At 38.8% G+C, this 27,067-nt stretch overlaps 1 protein-coding gene across 1 annotated transcript in view; it reads right to left on the bottom strand.

Moving 5' to 3' along the window:
• Positions 1-27,067, bottom strand: part of ATRNL1 (attractin like 1) — a 788,116-nt gene that overhangs the window by 527,319 nt on the left and 233,730 nt on the right. The window contains exon 21 of the mRNA XM_056120591.1: positions 10,575-10,627. Coding sequence (XP_055976566.1) covers positions 10,575-10,627 — 53 coding nt within the window. The remainder of the gene's footprint in view (positions 1-10,574; positions 10,628-27,067) is intronic.

Below are 27,067 nucleotides of genomic sequence, written 5' to 3'. Positions count from 1 at the left end.
CTCGCTTCTAACTTTGCAGGAGGGAATCTTTAGTAAATAAGGAGGGGAAAAAAAGACATGCCACACTTGCAGTGAATGAAATAATCAACATTAAATTCTTTTGCACATAATAAATATTCAATAAACACTAGTTTTTTTTTATTTGCTGAGCCATATTATTCATGCTTAAAGTGATCAATTAAGAACTGCTCTTGAACTTGGAACATTCAGAGTGCTTCAAAAGATAAAATCTGTTGCAGGAATTCTGCAAGTTGAACATGTGCTACTATATTACCACAGAAAAAGAACTGCATCTTGTCATTATCCACACTTTAAAAAAAATGACTGTGTGACCTAGGATCTACCTTAAACTCATTGGATTATTCCTCTATCCTCAAATAATGAAAGAAGACAGAACAATGAACACCAAAGTCATACATCAATCATTCTAATTTAGGGTTTTTTTTTTCATATAATATGCATCATCGCCTCTTCAAATTCCACCTTCCCTCACTTGATATAATCTCTAAATAGTTGAACTTTGCATTCTTCTGCAATGACATATGGGAATCTGCTTAGATTTTATTTGAAGCAAATGTTTCATAGGCTAAGTCTGGTGCATGGAAGGGGGTCAGGGAGAAGATGGGTTTTGTTTAAATGAACAAGCAATGCTTAAATGATACCACTTCATGAAAATCAATTTCAAAATGCAAAGCAACATTATGTGACAATCTATAACTCTGATTTCCAAACACTTTGGTCAAACACCCATCGATAAAAACGCTCACCCTCCCCCAAGCATTCTGGGGTATATGGGGGTATCCAGGAGCACCCCTAGGGCTCAGTACCACCATGGGTGATTTCCGAGTCCCCAAGAATAGCCAAGTGTGGCGTCCACAACAATTAAGAAAATTATATTTGTCCATAGTCACAATACATATATATTCACTTATATACTGACAATTAATATGTGTACTAGTATTATATATTTATTGGGAGTCTGCTAGGAAGCACCCACTATTTAAGTAAGAGTGCTAATAAGACATGACTCCTGGTTCCCAGAATTTTTTTTTCTTTTTGGGTCACACCCAGCGTTGCACAGGGGTTACTCCTGGTTCTGCACTCAGGAATCACTCCTGGTGGTGCTCAGGGGACCATATGGGATGCTGGGAATCGAACCTGGGTTGGCCACGTGCAAGGCAAACACCCTACCCGCTGTGCTATCGCTCCAGTCCCCTGGTTCCCAGATTTTTGAGTAAAGGAAAACCTATATCCAGGACAAGGAATATATCTCAAGTGGCAGAGAAAATGCCTCATATGTCTGAGGACCTGAACTTGATCCCTAGCACCAAACACTCCATCTCCCCAGCTCTGCCCAGAGTGGTGCTAAGTAGCCACTAGAGAGGCCCTGGGTCCCCAAGCTCTGCTGGGAGAGGGCCCCTATAAGGGAGAAGTCAAACCTACTTCCAATAAAACTTAGGATCTCTGTGTTCATGGAGGTCACGTCTGTTCATTATGGAGATGGAACTTCTAAATCCTATTTAAATAGACTTTCACCATAAAAGGTTTAAAAGTTTTATGAGACATTAACTAACAAAATGCAGTATATTTAAACAGAAGAACTCTTTTGTTCCATTTTGGAATGAAATAGAGTAATTCCTTTAAATATGAATTTAAATTGAGTTTTAGAGGACGGTATTCTAATACACTGGAATTGGTTTTTTAAATTTATAGGCATACAATGTTTCTTAGAAATTTGCCTCATTATCAAACACAAGGATAATCAAATCCAATATATAATATGGTAATTAGTTTGTATTTAATGTAAGTCATAAGCATAAATGAATCAATAATAACAAAGGGGATAATAATGCAACAAGTAGACAATTCTACATTTTAGAAATATAAAGATATGATAAGGTTCAGATAATCAGAAAATTTTTTCATGTCAGGCAAGTGTCCTATCCACTGTGCTACCTCTCCAGCCCTGGGTAATGAGAGAATTTAAATTTGCAATTAAATTCTAATTTAAATTTGTAATTAAATTCTACAACTAAAGAGATAGTGCATTGTTACTGTTGTTGTTATCATTACTATTATTATTATAAAATTTCACCCTTAACTTTAAATAGTTACAGAAGAAATTCAAAATAAATCTGAATATTCAATGAGTAACAGGTAAAATAAACCAAAATCTGTTATATTATTACTTGAGAATACACTAAAGGAGAATTAATATCAGTTTTGATTAAGAAGAGTAGTATGAAAGAGACGACTGTAGAAACTGCCTTTTGGCACTATTCTACTCACTGTAATATAGGTTAATATTATATATATAATTTTAATAGTTCAATCTTACATTTTATGTTTAAGATTTTCCTCAATACAACTGCTGTTACATTTAAAAAGACAACATCAAAGGAAAAAAAGACACTACCTAGAGATTACCACTGTTTATATTTGCTAAGAATAAGTTTAGAATGTTACAACGCTTACAAAGGCCAGTTAAATTAGATATCATTGCTAGAGCCTTTCTTTTTCCTATGTGAGCCAGGGAAGTTATTTTTTTATTACATTTGGCTGTTTGGCTTTAAGCTGCAGTTTGAAAAACCAAAGGAATGTACAAGATCAAACCGCTGAAGGATTATTTTCAATTAACACCGTCTTGCATTCAAATGCTTAAGCTACAGAGCAGACTGGCATCTTAAACTTTACTCTTTAACATCAAAAAAATTTCTATTAACAATATTTCAAGAACTCCTGACCTTTCCTTTCCCCCCCAAACATTATTCCTTCCAAATGTTAAGTCTCAAAACACATGACAAGACTGCCATCTAGTGCTGTATTCTAATGATTTTTTTTTTCATTTAACATTTTAAATATATGGGGTTGTTTTAATTTAAATACTCTAGTTTATAAAGTTGCTCATAACATAGTTGCTTCGGGTATTCAATGTTGCAGTAACAATCCCACCACCAGTGTGATCTTCCCTCTACCAAAGTCCCCCATTTCCCACCCCACTCCCAAGCCTGCCCCCTTAGCAAACACAAACAAATTTACTTCATATTGTTTGTTCGAACAAACCAGCAAGTGGAATTATCAGAAAATGAATCAATCAAATTCAATCTGTGATAATCATTGTATCTCACAAAGCTGTTATTAAAGTCATTGTCTGAGGATTTATTGAGCTGGTTGGTGCTGTTTGAGCCTCGGCGTTACTGTTTTTGTTCGTTGATTGTTGGGTTTCAACACAACTATGTCATCAAATTTGCTGTGCCCTACTAGTAGGAGTATCAGATATTGCCCACTGTGAAATTTGGAAGTATGGCACGGGGCTGTTTATATGTGAGAGGTAGTTGTGTAGGAGGAATTCTGGGCATATGTGTCAGAGAGGAAAACTGCCCACCCGATTTTCCCAAAAGGCCACAGTTTTCAACCTAGAGACCCTATAAATCGAGTTTTGATAGTCCAACAATGGTAGACATCACTAGTCACAGTGATTATTTAGTATTAATGTGTTTGGTATTGAGGCTGCTGTCATAAAGCACAGATTGTATTTCAAAATAAACTCCATTTGAAATAAACTGAAAAAAAATTAACATAACATGTTAAATTTTATAGTACTACAAGTCAAATGACCTTTTGGATATGCTGAGTTAAAGAATATTAGTAAAAATAACTTCTCTTGTTTCCTTCGATTTTTTTATGTAGCTGCTGAAAATTCTTAATTATGTACAAAGCACAACTATTTAAACCGGAAAGCATGACTTAGAAGAAAAACATCTCCTGGTCTTAAATGTAAAACAGTAAATGTCTTACTTTATAAAAGATATATAATTGATAATTTGTTCATACAGAAGTCTCCCAATCAAGAAAAAGAAGAGCAAGAATATCGATTTTGCAACCCTAACCAAATAAATAAAAAGAAAGAATAAGAATCCCATAAAAATAAAGGCTAGCTGACGTTATGTGATTCTTCTGGATGAAGAACTAACATACAGTTATGAAATAGTGTTTCCTCTAAATCAAACTGAATTGGAATCACGATCTCTCAGACTCATTCTACGACAGCTGGGTGCAGGTAAGTGCTTGCTTTCTGGGGCTGGAATGTCCATTGGGGTACTGCAGCTACACTCAGGCCCCACACGGTACTGGATGCTGAGTGCATCCCAACTCTACACCTAGTGTGATTGACAAAACTGCCCCAAACACAGCCAAATAGCCCAAATAGCCTAGGTCAGGTTTGAGATTTTAAGTGCCACTGTCTCAACAAAGTTAGAGAAAAATTCTGAAAAGGTGATTTTAGAAAGATTTACTTAATTGGAAAGTAAGAAATTTCTTAAACCATTTGAAAATGGTAACAAAAGGTGAACTCAAACTATGTTTTTGAAAAAAATAATAAACCTAAAATGGATGAGCTAGAAAATAAAATCAGGGCTGGAGCAATAGTAAAGTGGGTAGGGTGCCTAGATTAGATTTCCAGCATACTATGGGGTCTCCCGAGCTCTAGGGGGAGTAATTCCTGAGTGCAGAGCAAAGAGTATCCACTCAGCACCTCAGGTGTGGTCCAAAATCAAAAACAAAAGCAAAAAGAAAAGAAAAGAAAACCAATGAACAAAATAAATAAACCCCAAAAGCTGATACTATAATACGGCAAAAATAAAAAGATAAAGAGGGGGTGGAGTGGGGGCACGGGGAACTACAACAACAACAACAAAAAAAAAAACTCACGAGAGTAAGAGAATCTTGTTGAATTTAGCTTATCTTTAAAGCCATTTAATAATTTTTATTTTTATTTTGAAAAACAAAAGTCGCCACCTACTGAAATTCATTTTAAGTTTTTAAAGGCTGAGTATATGCACTGCCTGTAGGAGACCCAGATTTGATCTCTGGCATCACACAGTGACCTAAATATACCACTGGGGACTTCCAAAAACTGACCCATCATAGTCCCTGAGAACCTCTGGGTAAGGCCCAAACCAAACAAAGAGAAAGAAGGCCGTTACATAATCACAGAGCATGAAACTAGAAAAGGAAAGCTAAAATGCTGTAGTGATTTACAAATATATGTATATATAGTCTGCATTCATTTTAAGTAAATAATTCTAAAGATAAATAGCACTATATCACAAATAATAATTCATGTATATACCTGATTTACCCCAAAGGAAAACACACCCTCATGCACCTTGACATTTATTTAAATGTTAAAAGGAGTCATTCGTGATTGAACCTTATGGTACTTTTACTTAGAAATTTTTATACAGGATATATTCTATGTATTATGGCAAAAATTACTTGATGGTGATATTTAGTATTATCATTTTGACTCAGTACTGAAATAAGAGATTTCAGCCATCCATTCCTGTAAAGGAACCAAAATTTAGAAAGGGAGAAATAAAACAAGACTTATTTGCATTTAAAAATCAAACAGGTCTATAAAATTAACAATTAAAAATTAGGTTCACTGGAGTTTATAAACATTAGAGCAATATACTGAAACAAATCTCACTTATACATATGATGTCACTGTCATTGTACTGTCCCCCCATTGTTCATCTATTTGCTCAAGCAGGCCCCATAACATTGTGAGACTTGTTACTGTGTTTGGCATATCAAATACGTCATGGATAGCTTGCCAGGCTTTGCCGTGTGGGCGAGATACTCTTGGTAGCTTGCCGGGCTCTCAGAGAGGGGCAGAGGAATCGAACCCGGCTCGGTCAGGCCGGCTGCACACAAGGCAAATGCCCTACCTCTGTGCTATCGCTCCAGCCCTTACATATGATGAATAAAACTAATTTAAAAGAAAAACATTTTACAAAACAGAAAAAGCCTAGGAAAAATAGAGCATATTTTTCACAGTTAACAAAACAAATTCAAGACACAGACACAAAAACTGAACTCAACATTAAATGCAAGAAGTAATGCAAATTAAAACCACAAGAAACTACTGCACTCTGCTATGCTCTCTAATATATTCTGGCTGCAAATTAAAAAGACAGACAAGGGCCGGAGCGATAGTACAACGGGCAGGGCATTTGCCTGGCATGCACCTGACTTAGGTTCAATCCCCGGCATCCCATATGATCGCACTGCCAGGAGTAACTCCTGAGTAGGTGTAACTCCTGAGTACAGAGCCAGGAGTAATCCCTGAGCATAGCTGGGTGTGACCCAAAAGGAAAATAAAAACAAAATACAGGAAAGACTAAGTATTTTGAAGATAAAGAAAAGGTAATATATATAAAAGGTCATATATATGTATATATATATATATAGAGAGAGAGAGAGAGAGCACTGTAGCACTGTTCTCCCATTGTTCACTGATTTGCTGAAGCGGGTCCGGTTACGTCTCCATCATGAGACTTGTTGTTACTATGTTTGGCATATTGAATACATAACAGGTAGCTTGCCAGGCTTTGCCATGAGGGTGAGATACTCTCAGTAGTTTGCCAGGTTCTCCGAGAGGGGCAGAGGAACCGAACTCGGGTCAGCCGGGTTGACCACGTGCAAGACAAACACCCTACCACTGTGCTATCGCTCCAGCCCATATATATATGGGAGCTATATAGGCTGGAGTGATAGCACAGCGGTAGGGCGTTTGCCTTGCACGCAGCCAACATGGCCGACCCGAGTTCGATTCCTCCGCCCCTCTCGGAGAGCCCGGCAAGCTACCGAGAGTATCTCGCCCGCATGGCAGAGCCTGGCAAGCTCCCCACGATGTATTCGATATGCCAAACACAGTAACAACAAAGTCTCCAATGGGGACGTTACTGGGCCCACTCGAGCAAATATATATATAGGAATATAAAATGGTATGATAGCATAAAAACAATTTAAAAATCTCTTAAAATTATCAACAGAAACTTAATACAGGAGTTTACAACTGCACCCCTGGAAATCACCCTAGGGAAATAAAGACATGGTTACACTAAGACCCTATGATGTTTATTTCAGTATTTTACATTATAGCCAACACTGCGAAATAATCCCAACATCCAGGGCTATAGAGGGAATTACAGCCAACAGGGAACTTATTGGCTGTAATAACCCAGGTTTAACCCCCAGTACTGCATCTGGTCCGCTGAGCACTAACAGGAGTGATCCCTGAGCACAGAGCCAGAGGCAACCCCTGAGTACTGCCAAGTGTGGCGAAAACATCAAAAAAAAAAAAAAAAAGAAGAAAGAATCCTAACATTTGAAAGTAAATGAATAGACAAAAAGAATGGTAGATCCATTCATTAATTTAAAATATAAGGTTACATTGCTAAAGTAAAATATAACTATCTTATAATGGTCTCAAATTATATAGAAAAAAAAATCTGACACAAATATCTATTCCTGATTAAAAAAAACAGACAACAAACTATCCAACAAAGTAGGACTAGAAGAATAGTTCCTAAACCTGATAAAAGTATCTAGGAAAAAGTGACATCATATTCAAAGTGAATGACTGAATTCTTTCCCTCTAAGATCAAGAAGAATAATATTTGCAGGCTCACACCATCTTTCATGTTAATAAGGAATGCAGTATGACACAAAAGATAGATAAATCAAAGGCATTCATAAAGGAAAGAAATGAATCAAATTCCAGTATTAATGGAAGACATTATTGATTATGTAGAAAATATGATGCAATGTACCAAAAAAGGTCTGTAGTTTAACTTCAAAAATATATGATCAAAATAAAAATCATCTGTAGTTAAATAGACCAGAAATGATGAGAGGGGGATTCTTTGAAAAATATTTTAGGGGTTTCGGAGAAACTCAAAGGACTGGAGCAAAGCCTTGCATACAGGAGAATCTGAGACTGATGTCCCATACTGTACTCCAGGTACTGCTGGGTATAGCCTGAGTGGCCCATCGAGATCACCAGGGTGGTGGTTGGGGGGGAGGGGCACACCATTGAGCTTGAGGAGGATCTCATGGCCACGCCCAAGTACTAAACTGTCCCCAGCCCATGTAGACAGAGTATTGTCTGGATGGTCCCCCAAAATCAAAAGTTAAACTATTTTCGAAAAGATAAAATTATGTAAGGTAAGGAATAAATCTGACAAACTATGAAAAACTTGCAAAGTGAGAACTGCCAAATAATTCTACTTTTGTTTTGGGTTTGGGGCCATATCCGGTAATGCTCAGGGCTTACTTCTGTTTGACTCTTGACTCAGGGATCACTCCTTGAGGGGCTAAGGGGATCATATAGGATGCTAGAGACCAAACCTACTGTAAGAACTTTACCCACTGTACTATCACTCCAGCCCCGATATTTCTGATAATAATTATCTGTTGTGCTTTAATATAACAAATGAAATTCCACATTTAAGTTCCATGCAACAATATGTGTGAATTTTCAAAAACCACATACCTGAAATTTTATATGCTATGAAGCAACAGGAAGGAAGGGAGGGAGGGAGGGAGGGAGGGAGGGAGGGAGGGAGGGAGGGAGGAAGGAAGGAAGGAAGGAAGGAAGGAAGGAAGGAAGGAAGGAAGGAAGGAAGGATGGATTAAAAAGGGAGGATGGGAGAAAAAATAAGGGTAGACAAGAGGGAGAAAGGAGGGAATGAATGGAGGGAAAGTGGGATGCAGGGCACGAAAAAAAGTAAAAAAGTAAAAAGAGGTATACTATGTTCAAAAGTCAGATAATTGACAGAAAACTCACTAGAGTTAAAATAGGATTTATTACCAAATCTATCTATGAAATAAACATAATCCCAACCCAAATTTATTCTTTTTCACAAAATGGATAAGCCTCTTCTAAAATTCATATGGATACAGAAAGGAAATGAAGAAGACAAATGAAATTCAAAAAGGACAAAATTAAAAGATAAATATGACATTCTTTCAAGAGGTCTTTTATAGCTAAGATATTGTGACAGTGCTATACTGGCATAAAAATAATTTTAAATCTTGCATAATATTTGCTCGGGCTGGAGCGATAGCACAGCGGGTAGGGCGTTTGCCTTACAAGCGGCCAACATGGCCGACCCGAGTTCGATTCCTCCGCCCCTCTCGGAGAGCCCGGCAAGCTACCGAGAGTATTCGATATGCCAGACACAGTAACAACAAAGTCTCCAATGGAGACGTTACTGGGCCCGCTCGAGCAAATCGACGATCAACGGGAGGGCCTTTACCTTTACCTTTACCTTGCATAATATAAAGAAAAAATTAATTTTTAAAGAACTCTAGAGTTAATTTGAAAACTCAAAAGTTAAACATTCCAGAAGTAAATGCAGAGGGAAATCTTTGACTTTAGGTTAGGTGAAGATTTCTAAAAGAATAATTTTAAAAGTTGAATATCATCTAAATTAAAAATTGCTCAGGTGCCAAAAGAGATAGTACAAAGACCCAGTGGCTTGCCTTGCACTCAGTCAAGGTCAAGTCTATCCCTGGCAGCCCAGGGGGTCTGAGCACTGCCAGGAACAATCCCTGAATGTAGAGCCAGGAGTAAGCCGTGAGCACAGCCAGGTGTGACCCAAAACCCCCACCATAGAAATTACTCTGCAATGAAAACAGTTAATAAAATTAAGTTTGAAAGTAGAAAAGAGTTTTTACAAATCACAGATAAAGGATTTGTATCTGAAAAGGAAAATAACCTGAAAACTCCTTTTGTTCCATAAAAGCTGAGGAAACATTATTAGAATTCCATTTTCCTCATATTTTCCCTATTTTGTAGTCTTGAAAATTCCCAACCACTTGAAATGATGGGGCACTCCAATTCATGATACACCGTTTCCTTTTTCAAGTTTTATTTTATTAAACACCAGGAATTAGAAAGTTATTCATAGCTGGGATTTTGATATACAGTTTTCCATCACCAATCCCACCACCAGTGTCAATTTCCCTCCATCAGTATTCCCAGATTCCCTCTTCAATATGAAAACAATCTAACAAAGAAGCTAACATATTTACACATAATTTATGAAATAAAGCATTCATAATTCAATCGCATGAAAAGATGCTCAGAGACACAAATCATTAGGTACTGTTAGTAAAATGCAAATAACATATGAATAAGAAGCCACTACACATCCATCAGAGTAAAACTAAAAAGAATAGGTATGCAAAGAGATAAGTATGCAAGTAAGAACTTACAGTGGTACAACAATCTGGGAAAATGGTATTTCATTTCAAAACAACATAGATCTAACATATAATAAGAAGACTGTACAAATATTTCACAAAGTCGGTACAGCTTTTTGGTAAAGACCCAAATTTTTCCCTATAATAATCTATCACGGAATATTGTTTTTAATTTAATCATAATGAAAAAGACTACACTAAGATTCAGTAGACTTTTTCTCTAGTTTTATATTTTGTATGTGCTTAAAGAGAGATCCCTTGCTATTTTACTCCCTAAAGTGGAAAACAATGCATCAAAAACAATTAAAACAATACAGTGAAAGACGCTGTCTGCCTGAGTGATATCTCTATTATTAATAGATACACATGCATATATCTGAAATCATGTAATAAAACAATGCAAATGGTATCTAGCATAGTAATAACATTAATAACTGTTCAAGAAGACATTTATTATCTACAAAACCACCTGAAAAGTCAACATAAACCAATTATCTAAAATAAAAATATATACTCACAATAGCACGTTCCTCTAAGTGGATTGCCAACATAGCGATTTTCAGAATCACATCTGCAGAAATTAAAAAGCTCATTTACTCTTAAGTACAAAATTCAAGTCTGTTTTTCTTTAAGCAAAAAAGTAATTAAACTCTACATTTAAAAAGTCTTAAAAACTACATCATTAAAAACTTTAAAGCTACACTATTAAAGTTCTAAAACAGCTTCTTTATAAGCATGAGTGACAAATACGCAAATAGAGAAGACAAATATACACCAGAGCATTACAGGTGATATTGCAAGGTGGAATAAGATTATAAATTTGGAGACACATTTTTCCTTAATAATGTAGAAGGTGGTACAGAGAGATAGTGCAGGGGGGTTGGTGCTTGCCTTGTACACAGTCAATCTGGTTTAGACCTCTTGGCACCCCACGTGGTTCCTGAGATGCCCAGAGTGATTCCTGAGTAAGCCCTGAGCACGCTCAGGTGTGCTCATCCCCCCAAAAATGCAGGAGGCATTGAAAGTCTAGATAAAGGTTTTATGGACTTTTTAGGTAAAGGGATCACTGTCACTGACTGTCACTGTCCTCCCGTTGTTCATCAATTTGTTAGAGCGGGCCCAGTAATATCTCCTCTGTGACACTTGTTACTGCGTCTGGCATATTGAATACATCACGGGTCGCTTGCCAGGCGAGACACTCTCAGTAGCTTGCCGGGCTCTCCGAGAGGGGCAGAGGAATCAAACCTGGGTCGGCCAGGTTGGCCGCACCGCGTGCAAGGCAAACATCCTATCTGCTGTGCTATCGCTCCAACCCAGGTAAAGGGATAAGTTCACAGAATTCATAAATCTACCTAATTTTCTAAATCCTGACATTCTGTGGATTAATATATTTTTCTTCAGTTGCAATACCTATGAACCTGTTTTTTTTAAAAAAAAAAAAAGTTTCCAAGTGTAGAATGAAACATGTTTTCTCTGCATTTTTCAATGGTAGCTTCTAAATTCATGTCAATAGTGTTATAAAAACATAAGCATTCTAATTCATGAATTCTAAATTTAATGTAACAAAATTACAGTTAACTATAACAGTGGGGAAAACTAATTTTATAAATTCTGAAGTTTCTATTTTTCAAATTTCTGTCTCCAGAATTCAATTATAATGATGCTAACTAGTATCTAATAGGTATTGTTTGGTTTTATACAATACTACTTCTTGCACATGCTCCAAAATACCAGATAACTGATCAGTGAAACTCAGTATTTAAATTGTGTGCGAAACATTCTACTGAAAAAAAAAAGTCTTTAGTTTTAGTAACTAATTAGACTGAATAATTATCTGTATACATAATTTAAGAAACTAGGTGAAAAAATAAGCTAAATAAAAAGGCACATTCAACATGTCTTTTTCGGTCTCGTGTTTGCTGGCTTTTATATGCATGCAAAAGGAGTTAAAGAATAAATCTTTTCTACACTATCCACAAAATTAAACTAGAAAGATGTTAGTCCTTTAATACCACTGACTTTATCTCTGTGAAACAAAGGCATTCTGGAGGTTAGGATTTTTTGTGACTTCTCCAAAATTGGTAGCAGCTCAAAATGTATAAAATAGAGCAGTGCTATAACTTTAGAAAAGAACCATGCTCATTCTTGTTGAGTTTCAAATCAGAGCATGTTTCTTTTCCCCTAGATTATTGTTCCTTGTCTCATTAACTCCTATCACTTTTGTACTAAGCATATATATGCCAAAGGATTCATTTACATACACTGTTATAATTATGCTTTCCATCATAAAAATAAACCTGAATTCAGATCCCAAGACACCATTTCTCCCCCATTAGATCGCCAATTTTCCAAAACGTATCAATACACTGTGCTTACAAGCCTATGAGAAATAGGCTGGCTGTACACTGCTGGAGAGAATGCAGAAAAAAAGGGCCCTGTGGAAGACAAGCAAAGGGGCCCTCTAACAAAATTACAAGGGCATTTATTCTTCAACCCAGAAAATCCCACTTCTATCACATTTAAGAGAAACTCCCAATAAAATGAAAACACATGTGTGCACAAATATGTCCCCCACAGCACCATTTGCAACACTGTAATACTGGAGAAAAATACCTAAATGTCTAAGTGTAAGAGAGGTGCTAAGGAATGCGATACATACACATGATGGCACAAACACATGATGGATTATGGTATATACACATGATAGATTAACACGCATCTTTAAACAAAAGCAAAGGAAAAGTGTGCAAGGTCCTTATAAACAGATATAAATGCATCTACCAAGGCACTCACTGAATAAAAATAAAGATATATTCATAGTACATAGTACACAGTATACATAGTACATAAGATAATAGATATTAAAATCTCGCATTGTATATATGCAAAAAATCATTTAAATAGCATTGCCCTTACTAAAAGAAATGAAGGAAAGATAAATCAGAAAATGAAGTTTTCTACCTAGAGGAGAAAGGAGAAAAGGGGCAGTAATAGGAGTAATTTTTAATACTTTCATCATTTGGAGTTTTTTTTTTTTTGGCTAAGCTCAGAGCTTGCTGCTGGCTCTGTGATCAGTGGTCACTCCTGACAGAGGAGCTTATGTGGCCCTGAGGAGCCAACCAGGTCAGCCCTGTGTAAGTCAAGGCCATTACAACGGGAGGACAGTGCTACAGTGCAGTGCTAATTTGAATGATTTTAAAAGCAACTGTATTTGTTCTACTTTCCATAACACTAAAGTAATAAATTACCATAAATGGAATTACTTTATTCAACACCTGTTTGCTATGTTACAATTCCTCGGGGTCAGGCCTAGGCACAGCAGAGCTGGAATCTCCTCCTCAACCTGAATAGAATGAAACCATGGTGTTCTCTGGAATCGGACTTCACCTGTAGGGCTACTCCGAGGCTTGAGTTGGGGTCTTTAGGGTTACATCAAAGGCCGGACTAGGAAACTGCTTCTATGCTCCCTCGTGAGATAGCAGTTAGAGCACAGTAATGGGAGTGACATGCCATCACCTTTGCCAACTCATGTGACCAGGACAGCCGACAGGCTTTGCCAGAATTTCTGTCTTAGACACAAACCACAGGCCCAGCTCACACCAAGGTCAGTGTGAATTCCAGAAAGAAGGGAGGGGGCGTGGCCAGTTACGTGGGGGTCTCATCATTTGACTGTGACACATATAAATTTTTTTACTGAAAAAAGTATAACATTTGTTTCTTTAAAACATGAAAATAAGCCACCAATATAATTTATGTTATGAACAACCTGAGAGCTAAATGATTTGTGAGCTGAGCTCCAGCAAGGAGAGTAAGGGTAAGACAAAGGCCAAGAGAAATGAAGAACTTCAGGAGGAAACTTGCCATTGTGGTGGGGGATAGATCGGGAAGGGAACTCTGATAATAGGGATGAAAAGGTGCAGAATTTGAAATAATTGTGCCTGCACATCGCAGAGCTTGGCCACTACATTGTCCTACCAACAAGACAGTGTCACAGGAGGGCACTAACGAAAATGCAATAACCAAAATTAATAACTTATGTAAGATTTAAACTGCTAAGTAAAGACAGCAAATAAGATTAAAGAGAACTTATGAGGTCCATTGAGGCATAAGCAATCTTAAATCTTAGGTCACCACTCTCCAGTCCCCCAAATCATTTACACATGGCATAGCATATCCATCAAGCCTGTGATTCTCACCCCTGGTCATCTGCAAGGCTGAATCTCAGGTCAAGACCCAACCTTGATGGAACTCAACACACAGTTGCAACCAGGCCCTCAAACTCCTTGTCACTTCCCAGATCTAGTCAAATCTCATTTGATAGAGCCTAAGCTAGCTCAACTGTGGTGCTACAGGCCTTGCCAAATACTCGCTACTTGGGGGTCAAAGAGATAGTAAAGTGGGTAGGATGCTTACCTTGCATGTGGCCACACCTGAGTCTATCACCAGCACCCCATTTTGTCCCCCAAGTCCACAGGAGTGATATCAGGGCACAGAGATTGAGTATAGAATAAACACAATCTGAAATCAAGTCCAGCTATACACGAATCATGACTTAAGGAAAATTAATCCTATCTGTTCAAGAATCTGTTTATTGCACCTTTTAAGAATGCAATAAATTTTGGAGAACAACTAAGGTATTAGAAAACAACTGCTTGAAAAAGGCAAAAGGGCAAGTTTTAAAAAAAATAAGTAATGAAAACTATGACCCTCAAAGGAAAAAAACTGAAATGAGAAAAATACAAAGGTTAATTGAGTACAACTGAAAATACAGATACCCAAAAAACACCAACAAACACAGGCACCTGTGAAGCAGGAGAGCAAGGAATACTCATAAGTATATCTGTGTAATTAGGAAGGAAAACAAAACTAGGATTATCAGATGGGAAATAAATCTATGAAGTGAGATAAAATGATACTTTTAAAGTGACTCAGTATCCAGAAAGAGCGGGATAGACACAGAAAGATTGCATTCATCTGGGGAACATAAAGCAACATAAAGGGAGACTAACACCCAGGAATGGCTGAGATTAGTACCAGGAATTTTGCTCCATGACTTGAAGGCCAGCCACACGTGCTAGGTGAAAAGGAAGCTCAGATAGAGAAGAGAGCACCAAATAAAGGGTGTTATGAGGACCCTCCCAGGGTGGGAGAAGCATGCTAAAAGTAGTCTATAGACCAAACATGATTGACACTCAATGCCTTTCTTGCGAAACACAGTACCCAAAAGAAGAGAGAGAGAACAAGGGAGAATGCCCTGCCACAGAGGCAGGGTGGGACGGGGGGGGGGGGGGGGATGGGGGATGGGAGGGATGCTGGGACCCGTGGGGGTGGAGGATGGGCACTGGTGGAGGGATGGGTACTTGATCATTGTATAACCGAAACCCAAGCACAAAAATTTATAAGTCTATAACTGTACCTCATGATGTTTCACTAATAAAAAATAAAATTAAAAAAATTTAAAAATTAAAAAATAAAGTGACTCAGTATCAAATATTGATGTAGCTACACCTCTATGTCAATATGATATACAATATTATACTGAGTGAAGACACTAGACACTAAAGAATACAACATAGGAGGCAGAGAGATAGTATGGGAGTTAAAGTGCTTGCCTTACACATTGCTTATCTCAGCTTAATCCCTGGCATCACACAGAGACCCCTGAGCACTGCCAGGAGTGATCCATGAGCACAAATCCAGGAATAATGCCTGAGCACTGTGAGATATGACCACAACTCTACACACGCACATACACACGCGCACACACACACACACACACACACACGCACACACGCACACACGCAAATATAGCCATAAACAGGAAGAAAGCATCTGTAGACTCACCTGAAAAATTACTATTATCTAAATGTGCAGAAAGAACTCAAACATTTAAAAGGAGCTTTGAGACAGGTATCATTGGTTTACAAACACGTTTCTATGTTTAAGGGGTAATTTGTTAACACATCCTATTCACAACTAAAGAGCTGGTGTTCCCCTTCACAATAATGACAAAAAAATCCTTGAACAAACATTCTCTCTTGAACACATACCTCCCCCATGTCTCTAAATTTCTTTCAAAATATAATTATTTTGCATCACCGAAAAAGATAAAAACAAAGCTAATTTAAAAAAAATAGGTCAAAAGAAGACACTTCACATAAAGGATACACAGATGGCAAGGGAGCAGATGAAAAGATGCTACCCATCAGGAAAATTCAAATAAAAACAACATGAGGTAACGCTACACAATTATTAGAGTAGCCCAAATCCATAACACTGACAACACCAAATGCTAAAAAGCATGAAGAACGTAGACTGTAAGGAACTGACACATTCATAGCTGGTAGAGATGCAAAAATGGCCAACTGCTTTATAACTATTTTGTCAGATTCCCATAAAACCAATCATACTCTTAAATATGATCCAGCAATCATGCTTCTCTGGCAATTACCCAAAGCAGATGAAACCTTGTGTCCACACACATACAAAAAATAAGAAATTAAAAAATAAATCATGGGGGCTGGAGAGATAGCACAGCGGGTAGGGCGTTTGCCTTGCACGCGGCCAACCCGGGTTCAAGTCCCAGCATCCCATAGGGTCTCCTGAGCACCACCAGGAGTAACTCCTGAGTGCAGAGCCAGGAGTAACCCCTGTACATCGCCAGGTGTGACTCAAAAAGCAAAAAATGAAATAAAATAAAAAAAATACATGAATGCTTTGGGCAGCCTTGTTCATGATGGTCAAAATCAAAAAGCAGTTAAGATGTCCTTTCGTAGTTGCACAGATGAATAAAATGTGGAATTTCCTGGCAACTTCAGTGCTAAAAATACATAAGTTACCAAACTAAAAAGATGCAGAGGAAATGCAAATGTATTTGCTAAGAAAAAGAAAATGATCTGAGAAACCTGTACTCTCTATGATTCCAACTCTGCATGAGCTTTATGGAAAAGGAAAAACTCCAGAGACAGTAAAAAAAAATCAATATCAATTATTGCCACAAATTAGAAAGGACGGAGGAATAAACAGGAGAAGCACAGAATACTTGATACAGTAAAACTTTCTGTGATACTATAATGATTCATGAAAGTCACTGTATAATTTTTCAAAATTCAAATTTAAACTCTGGACTTCAGATGATGATGATGATGTTGATGTAGGTTCATAAATTGCAGCAACTAAGGTTCATAAATTGCAGCAACTATATTACTCTGGTGAGGGCTATCAACGAAGGGAAGTTATGTGAGTGGGCAGAGGATAGGCAAGTATATGGGAAATTAAGTATCTACTGTTCAATACTTCTGCATCTGTATAACTGCTCTAAAAATTAGTATATTGGGGATATGGTGCCACCAGCAGGTCAACCTGCAGCCACTTGCTTCCATAATCCAAAATCCCCACCATACCCCTGATCTGACTCCTCCATCTCAGGATGAACTTCACCAAGATATAATCTGCTGAAAATTCAGGTATGTGGGTTTTTTGGCTGAAATCTTCAGGGTTTCTCAGAGTTTGGATGGCTACCTCCCCCCAATTTCCAATACTCATGGAAGCACTGGCGGTCACCCCCACGAACCAACTCCAGTGCTGCCATGTAAGCTCTACTACCGGCCTTGCTTCAGAAACACATAAATAAATCTCAAAAGTTATCAAAATCTGCAGTTAATCTCAGACCCATGCATGGCTGAACAGCCGGGAGTAAATAGGCGGGGGGGGGGGGGGGGGGGGGGGGAAGCGTTGGCCTGGTACCTGTCCAAAGCAGAGTTCCTGGCAGCCTCTTGCTCCCACAGTCCAAAACTACCACCAAACCCATGGCCTGACTCCGCATCTCAGGATGGACCTCACCAAGACATAATCCGCTGAAAAGTTCTGGTATGCGAGTTTTGAGATTGACATCTCCTTTCTCAGAGTTGGCATGGGCCACCTCCTCCCCCACCTCCCTATACTTCCAGAAGCCTCGGCAGTCACATCCACACCCCAAAGCAGCCACCCAGTTAAAAAGCTGCTTCAGCCTTACTGTCCAGATAAAAATACCGAATGCCCTAAACAAACACCATGCGCTCTTAGTATGGTGTCGCAAACCATAATGCACAAATGGAAAAGGAAAGAAAGAGCAAGTAGGAAAGTGCCTCCCATAAAGGCAGGCTGGGGTGGGGGATGGGGTGTTGGGGGATAATGGTAGGGAAACAGAGAACACTGGTGGTGGGAAATGTGCACTGGTTAGAGCAAGGGGTTCTGGATCATTATATGACTGAAACCCAATTATGAACAGCTTTGTAATGGCCTTTCTCGTGGATATTCAATTAAAAAAAATTTTTAAGTAAAAAGAAAATGAGCATCTCTTTTTAAGAGCTAAGATTTACAAAATAAATCAATAAAAAGAATTTTAAGGTGACATTATTTTATATATTTGAAAACAAGGGTAAAATCTAAAAATAATTACTGAATAAAAAAAGATTGAAACTGCTGAAAATATTTTAAAATTATGGATATCTAAAAGGACGCATCACACTAAAGGAATTAATTCTGAGACTGGAAAGACAGGACAGTAAGTAGGGAGGATGCTTGTTGTGATAATATCCTACCCGGGTTCAATCTCAAGGATCCCACATGAGGCCCATAACCCACCAGGAGTGATCCCTGGGCACAGAACGAAGGCCAGGAGTAAGCCTTGAACACAGCCAGCTGTGTCCCCAAAACACAAACAAATAAAAGAATTAAATCAAGCAAATCCAAACTATACAGAGAGCAATTAATCTGAAACATAATAGAGCACAAGTTTTTATAATTACGTATAATTATAAAACTATTGTTGCAATTATGAAGAATTAATGCTGAGATTTATGTAATTATTCCCCAAAATATCAATAATTTTTCTATCCAAAGAACATCAAATTGTATTAACTAACACAAAATATTTTACAATAGAACATAGATAAGAAAAGCATGATATACAGTTCACAAATATCACTGATAAATTCACTGACAAGAACGGAAATTGTTTTCATTCTTGAAATAGTGCCTTAATTCTCATTTTCCCAATTATCCTTAATAGAGAAATGATGAATAAATCATTGGTAAAGAGCACAGGAACTTCAGTTAAAGAAAACCTACTTCAACGCTAATTAGAGTGTGACCTTAAACAAATTCTCTTTTGGATGTTTCAATTTCTTTTACAATAAAATGAGGATAGCAATATTCCCCGACTTCATGGAATTGCTGTAAATCCAAGTGTTCTGCCCACAGACAGCCATTTAGTTGGATTCAAAACAGGCTAACTCTGATTATGACGACTTCAATAATGATGGCAGTGAAGAGGAGAAAAAAAACAGTAACAAAAATAGAAAGGACATTATATTTGCATCTGCCAAATGTCAAAACAAGACAAAAAATTATCTTAGGAAGATTCCTATGAACTACTTTCAATCATTTATCTTTTTTCCCTAGAAACAGGAATACTAAACTGTACCACACAGACACTACACACTGCAAGAGAGCTCATAGAAATGAATCAAACTGACATACAAGTGTATGATAGCAATTCATCTTATAACACATCCATTTGAAATGCATTCACATTTTGATAAAACATACACAGATATATTTTCTGCATTAAAATATCGAAACTTGGAACAATTTATTTCTTCTCATAAGGTTAAGTCTAAAAATACCAGGAAACTATTTTAACTTCTGATATTTCAAGATAACTTTTCATAATAAATAAAGACTGACCCAAAAAAAAGCTTTCCTTATGCTCCCTTTCTTTGGCATCTATATTTCATTTTATAGTTTTCTGCAATTTAGAATTATTATATCCTACACCCTAATTGTTTGTTACTGTGTACTTTTTTTTTACTGATAATCACAAGTCTATTAGTATTGAGACTTATTCTGACCATCTGTACTTGAAACTTCTTTGTTATTTCTGATATTAATGTCAGATCGTATCACGCTTAGAGTTTCCAAAAAGATAGACTTCAATAAGAATAGTTAATTTTATCTCTAATAGGAGATGAAAAAGTGCAACTGTTTTAGGAGATGAATAGGATGCTAAGGACAAAATGACCCTAAATGCCCCTCAGGCTGTTTAGGAACCAAACTCTAAATGATATACACTTATAAGTCGATTAAACTTATTTAAATGAAAGCATGGTGGAATGAGGATATCAAGCAATTGCCAAGGGAACCGTAATTACTCGAGGAAGGAAATGTTAACTCCTTGAACAAACAGCCCTAACATTTCAGTTCTACACAATGTAAGTCTAGTTTTAAGGCCAGGTGTGTTTACTGAAGGGGTCTTGCTCCACCCGGGTTTCTAGACGCCAGGCTGCAATCGTCAAGGTTGCAATCTTCTTCTCTGTTTCACTGTGGAATAGCAAGGACAGCCTGCAGCACAAGGAGCTTTCTTAGAAGTGGAGTGGTAGACCCTGCTTATGACTCTCGGTGAGAACCCAATTACATTACCCCCAATCTAATTCAACCGAACTGTAAAATTGTAACAGAATCTAGGAAATAAAGACACGTGTGTCCAGAAAGTTTCCACAATTGACAAGGAAATGAAACTCAATCTAATACAGGAGGGCGACGTGCTTTGTTGGCTTAGAAAGACTGATGGCAGATTTAAGTCAGAAGAACACTCTTACAGACCCAAGAGTTTAAAAGTCAGGAACAAAGACTCAAAAGAGAACTTATTTTTCTCAAGTTGAACTTCTTACCAGGAAAGAAGGACAGGTACGAGAACTCCTCAAACCTGAGTTCAGAGAACAAGCATCAGTTGGATTCTACCATGTTGTCTGAACTGACATTCTGGGGTTTATGGCTTTTGGTACTGCCTTACAGCCTTAAACAAGCAAAGAAGTTCCTCTAGTACCTAGGAAATATCTAAAAAAACAGATATCAAGGCTGATAGGGCCATTAACACACAGAAACTATGCCACGTCTACCAGTCCTGCAGTGTGACAAGGTTCATGCATGGTGGAAGGAATGTTCAAGGAATGTTTTTTTCCTGGAACAAGATAACAACCTCCCTCCCCTCCCCCCCCCCCCCCCATTCTTGGAATCCATGTACTTACATATGTGCATTGAGGTTGATCTGTAAGTTTAGTCCTAGGAGTTCCAGAAAAATGATGATTGGAGACTCGGCCCTTACAAAATATGCAACAGGATATAAACTACACGGGTCTGTGAGGAAATTTATGAATGGCTTACAATAATGTGAATTAACATTTACACAAACACCGAACAATGCGTTAGACAAACAGAAAGTGGAAGACAAAATAGAAACTAAAATGCACCCTACGGGTGCCAAATTAGGAGAAGTATAGTACTAATAATGACTAAATATATGACACATTGGACCTTTGGCAAAAATTAAGGTGCAGCAGGCCATTGTGGTGTTTGTTACATATAAAACAAAAGGTTGGTCTTTTTTTGTTTTGTTTTGTTTTTAATTTTTATTAGTGAAATACCATGAGGTGCAGTTGTGGACATTACAAGTTTTTGTGCTTGGGTTTCAGTTATACAATGATCGAGTACCCATCTCTCCACCAGTGCCCATTTTCCACCACCACGTATCCCAGTATCTCTCCGACACCCCCCAGATCCCCCCCCCAGCTCATCTCGCCTCTGTGGCAGGGCATTCCCTTTTGTTCTCTCTCTCCTGTTGGGTGCTGAGGTTTGCAAAAGAGGCATTGAGTGGCAATCATGTTCGGTCTATAGTCTACTTTCAGCATGCATCTCCCATCCTGGGAGGATCAAAAGGTAGATCTTTTAAGGCAAATTAGAACCTGTAATTATTGGTGGGGAAAGAGTTGGTTACATTTTAACGAGAAATAATGAAGGGAACCGGATATCTTGAAAGCCTTAAAAAACGTCCTAGGATATGGAATCACGAATCACGACCATCCTGTTATTCGTCGATTGCCTCGAGCAGGCCCCAGTAACGTCTCCTTCATTCTACCCCTGAGATTATATTCAAGGCTCTTTAGGAGAATGAGACCCATCATTGTTACTGGCATTTGGCATATTGGGTATGCCACGGGGAGTTTGCCAGACTCTGCTGTGTGGGCAGGCTACATTCGTTAGCCTGCCAGTTTGTCCAAAGTAGGAATGAGATAATAAGATGTTATAATAAGATGTCGCGCGGCCGCAAATGCAGCCGCACAGTTTCAGGATCTGGTTTTTATAGTCTCTGGGTCTTGGCCATTGACGGGATTACACGGCGCCAGGGGGCCAGTTGGTGGGTGTGACCCCTGCCTACTGGAATTTGGAGGATCTGGGTGAAGGATGCCCGGCCCCAATCCAAGTAGACTTGGAGATCTTGGCCCCAGAACCCGCATGGATTTGTCCCTCTGCCAGTACCTTCATGTGTGCGGAGAGTGGTCTCAGCATGGTGGTGGTTGGTCCTGGAGGTCTTCGGCTGCAGGAGCCCTGGTCGGGGTGGGGAGGAAAGCTCAACCCACTCCCTTCCAAGGGGCCCCAGAGAGGGTAGCCAGGCACGGGGGCAGGAGACTGCACTGTTCTCTTCCAGGAGCTGGTTTTTATAGTCTCTGGGTCTTGGCCGTTGATGGGATTACACGGCGCCAGGAGTGATAGACTGGTGGGTAGGCGCTTGCCTTGCAAGTGGCTGTTCCCGGTTCGGTCCCCACTACCACATACTTCAACTGAGCACTCTCTGGTATTCACGGGAAATTTGAGGATTGAAGGATATGGAATGAAAAGTATTATTCAAAATACAGTTAGATATAGTGGTAGTACATGGAAAGTATCACGTTAAGCGAAATGACTCAGAAAGAAAGGGATAGACATAGAAAGATTGCATTCTTCTGGGGAACATAAAGTAACAAAATAGAAGACTAACAGCCAAGAATGGCCGAGATTAGTACCAGGAATTTTACTCCATGGCTTGGAGGCCAGCCACACATGCTAGGGGGAAAGAGAGCTCAGATAGAGAAGGGAGCACCAAATAAAAGGTGTTGGGAGGATCCTCCCAGGATGGGAGAAGCATGCTGAAAGTAGACTATAGACCAAACATGATTGCCACCTATTTCCTCTTTTGCAAACCACAACACCCAGGAGAGAGACAGAACAAAAGGGAATGCCCTGCCACAGAGGCAGGGTGGGATGGGTGGGGTGGGGGTGGGAGGGATACTGGTATCTGTGGTGGTGGGAAATGGGCACTGGTGGAGGGATGGGTATTTGATCATTGTAAAATTGAAACTCAAGCACAAAAATTTGTAAGTCTACGACTGTACCTCATGGTGTCTCACTAATAAAATTTTTTTTTAAAAAACTTAGGAAACAGGCAAAAAAAAGATATAAATCAATGTCTAATGAACCCTTTGTGCTAATTTGACTCAATTTATGAGTTGTATTTGTGAACCCTGCATACTATGCTTGAGGAACTTATTTTTAATTCTGTGCAACCACAACAAGCGAGACAGAAAGTTTGTTTAATCTCCATCTATAATGAAGTCATAAGTTAGATGTGCACGTAGAAAATGAATATACATATAGACACAAAATGGAATAAAGCAGAGATCTCCTTCAACACCGGAAAAAGCTTGTTCGTGTTCTTCACTGACCCCACCAAGCCTACCTTCAGGGGTCCTGAACGTTTGCCACAGTTTTCTGTGACAAAACTAATAGTCTGATATGCAGTTATAAGAGTAAGAGACAAAAATGATCTGAAAACACTAACAACATTTAGTGTTAGCAACTGAAAACTAAATTCACCCATCACTTATCCAATTGTGTTTATGAAGGGAATAATATAAGGTAAAGGTAAAGGTAAAGGTAAAGGCCCTCCCGTTGATCATCGATTTGCTCGAGCGGGCCCAGTAACGTCTCCATTGAAGACTTTGTTGTTACTGTGTTTGGCATATCAAATACGTCACAGGGAGCTTGCCAGGCTCTGCCGTGCGGGTGAGATACTCTCGGTAGCTTGCTGGGCTCTCCGAGAGGGGCGGAGGAATCGAACTCGGGTTGCCCATGTTGGCTGCATGCAAGGCAAACACCCTACCGCTGTGCAATCGCTCTAGCCCAAAGTAAAGGCCCTCCCATTGATCATCGATTTGCTCGAGCAGGCCCAGTAATGTCTCCATTGGAGACTTTGTTGTTACTGTGTCTGGCATATCGAATACGTCACGGGGAGCTTGCCAGGCTCTGCCGTGCGGGCAAGATACTCTCGGTAGCTTGCCGGGTTCTCCGAGAGGGGCGGAGGAATAGAACTCGGGTCGGCCATGTCGGCTGTGTGCAAGGCAAACGCCCTACCGCTGTGCTATCACTCCAGCCCAAGTGGTAGGGCGTTTGCCTTGCACGCAGCCAACATGAAGGGAATAATATATGTGTAATTTTTGTCTAGGGGGAAGAAAAAATACTACTAGGGACCACACCTGGCAGTACTCGGTGCTTAGTCCCGGTTCTGACTCAGGGATCAGACTGGTGATGCTCGAGGACCATCCCGTAGTACCAGGAATTCCTATACTACCATTCTGACCCACAATTATTGTTTAATGAAAAAGCAGACTACATCAGATCATTCATTCCTCCACACTGTATAACAACAACACAGATTAAAACACAAAGGGTTGCAGCTTTTCCCCATTCCCAATATAGAAAATGTCATAGAAGATAACAAAGCAACAACACAAAACAAAGATGCATTCATTAGGAGAAACAGAGATATATTCATTCTATATTTGTCCTATGAAGCTCTTCTTATCTGCCAAAACTAGTCTAGAAAAGAAAGTTGGGGCTAGAGAGATTAGATAGCAGATAATGCATGTGCCTTGCGGACAGACAATCCAGGTTTGATCTCTGATAGGTACCCTGAGCCCTGCCAGGAGTTATCCCTGAGCACAGAACCAGGAGCAAATCCTCAAATCCTAAGCACAGCCAGGTGTGGCCCAAAAGAAGATGACCAAAATAAATAGAAAAGAAAGTTAGATTCTCCCCAAATGGAAAAATGAATTTAAATTATCCTCTGCCTCCCCCACCACAAAATAAAATAAAAAGACCAGGTAAAACAAAATGGCGGAAATTAAATATTGAAATTATTTACTGGGAGGGTTTCCGATTGCTTTCACTAGCACTCTTACAAGTGTTCACAGCAGCCTCTCACAACGGTCCTTAACTGGGACTTGCATCACACATATCTTTTTCCAATCTACCTTCCATTTTCTGTTGCCTCAGAAATTATGTAATCTCCAAGGTCTTTTAAGGACCAGAAATTGAAAGTATGCCTTGACAAGTGGTAAGATTGCAAGACAGAAAATATATTTTCTATGACATTTCATCACAATCCTGCCCATATTTTAACCTCGAGAATTATTCTGGCACAACACCTACAAATAAATTCCAGCTCATATCTGAAAATATATTTTTCATTTCTTCCATTTCAACACCTGTTATTTGTCTTGGCACCAGAATTCTAATTTGATTTAACACCCTGCCTGGGTCCAGAGTAGCGGAGAGAACTGGAGGGAAGACACTTCTTCCACTTGGCCCCTTCTACTTTGGTGGCTCATCGTCCACAGGCCAAGAGTCAAATTCAGGGCTCTGCACTAGTGCAACCTCTTCACTCCAAATCGGGCAAGAGAATTGTATCTCCATTTGCTCCAAGAACCGATTCAGATCATTTATTACCTGATATCCCCAAATTCCCACTCTAACATTGGGATCCTCTAAATGCCATGTGTTCTATCTTATTTGTAAGCACTGTAGCACTGTCCTCCCATGGTTCATCAATTTGCTCGAGCCGGCACCAGTAATGCCTTCATTGTGAGACTTGTTGTTACTGTTTTTGGCATATCAAATACACCACGGGGAGCTTGCCAGCCCATGTGGGCGGGATATTGTCGGTAGTTTGCTAGGCTCTCCTAGAGGGACAGAGGAATCGAACCTGGGTCAGCCGTGTGCAAGGCAAATGCTCTACCCTCTGTGCTATCGCTCTAGCCCTTATTTGTAAGATAATAATCAAAACCCCAAAAGATCTAGTGGCACTGTTTCAACTCCACTGATAAATTAATGCTGTCCCTTGTCTGGCCAAAATGACTTGAGCTTCACATTGTGTACCAGACAAGATTTTATTAACTTCCATAAAAATTTAGATATTTTTTCTGGCAATTAGAAGTTGATTGGATGAGATCTAATGCAGGGATGATTAGAAACATGTTTTTATTTGACTTGTCATATGCAAAAATTTTTCATCCGATGATGGACCCCTGGACTGTTCCATATTTTGGTTATTATAAATAATGCTTCTACGAATATGAGGTCTACATGTCTTTTTTGATATTATTTGTTGTGGGGACCACATCCTGTAGTGATGCATATCAGTAAGCCAGTGACAACAAGCAAAGCTTGGGGGCCACCAGGACCACTTCCAGTAGTCCCCAGAAAGTCATACACATCAGAAATGAAGCCCAGGACCACACACACACACACACACACACACACACACACACACACACAAGACACCTACGCAACCACTGGAAGCACATCCAAATACCCTACATGTTGCATGTATCTATTTTAACTTAGTGTTTTCATTTCCTCTGAATATATTCTCTGAAAGAGCATTGTTAGATAACATGGTAATTTGTTTCAATTTTAGAGGATCCACCATACTGTTTTCCATAGCAGCTATACAAGTTTACAATTTAGCTATTATTAGGACTCATTCTCTCAACATCACCACCAATGTGTGTTCTTTCTTGTATTTTGATGAAGGACATTCTGACAAGCTTGAGGTACTATTTCAGAGTGGTTCTGATTTGTCTTTTCCTAATGACTTGTTACATTCAACATATTTTCTGGTACCTACTAGCCACTTATAGATCTTCTTAGAAAAAATACTATTCCAGTATTTTGCTGATATTTGGACTACACCTCTACTACTGAGTCATATTAGTTCCTTACAGACGTTGTATACCGAGTCAGATAGAATGTTGCAAATATTTTCCCATTCTGTAGGTAATCTTTTCACAGTATTGACTATATTATATTCTGTATA

The sequence above is a fragment of the Sorex fumeus genome, unplaced genomic scaffold, assembly GCF_029834395.1.
Source record: "Sorex fumeus unplaced genomic scaffold, SorFum_2.1 ptg000043l, whole genome shotgun sequence".
Lineage (NCBI taxonomy): Eukaryota > Metazoa > Chordata > Mammalia > Eulipotyphla > Soricidae > Sorex > Sorex fumeus.
This window is presented reverse-complemented; position numbering and strand designations above follow the sequence as displayed.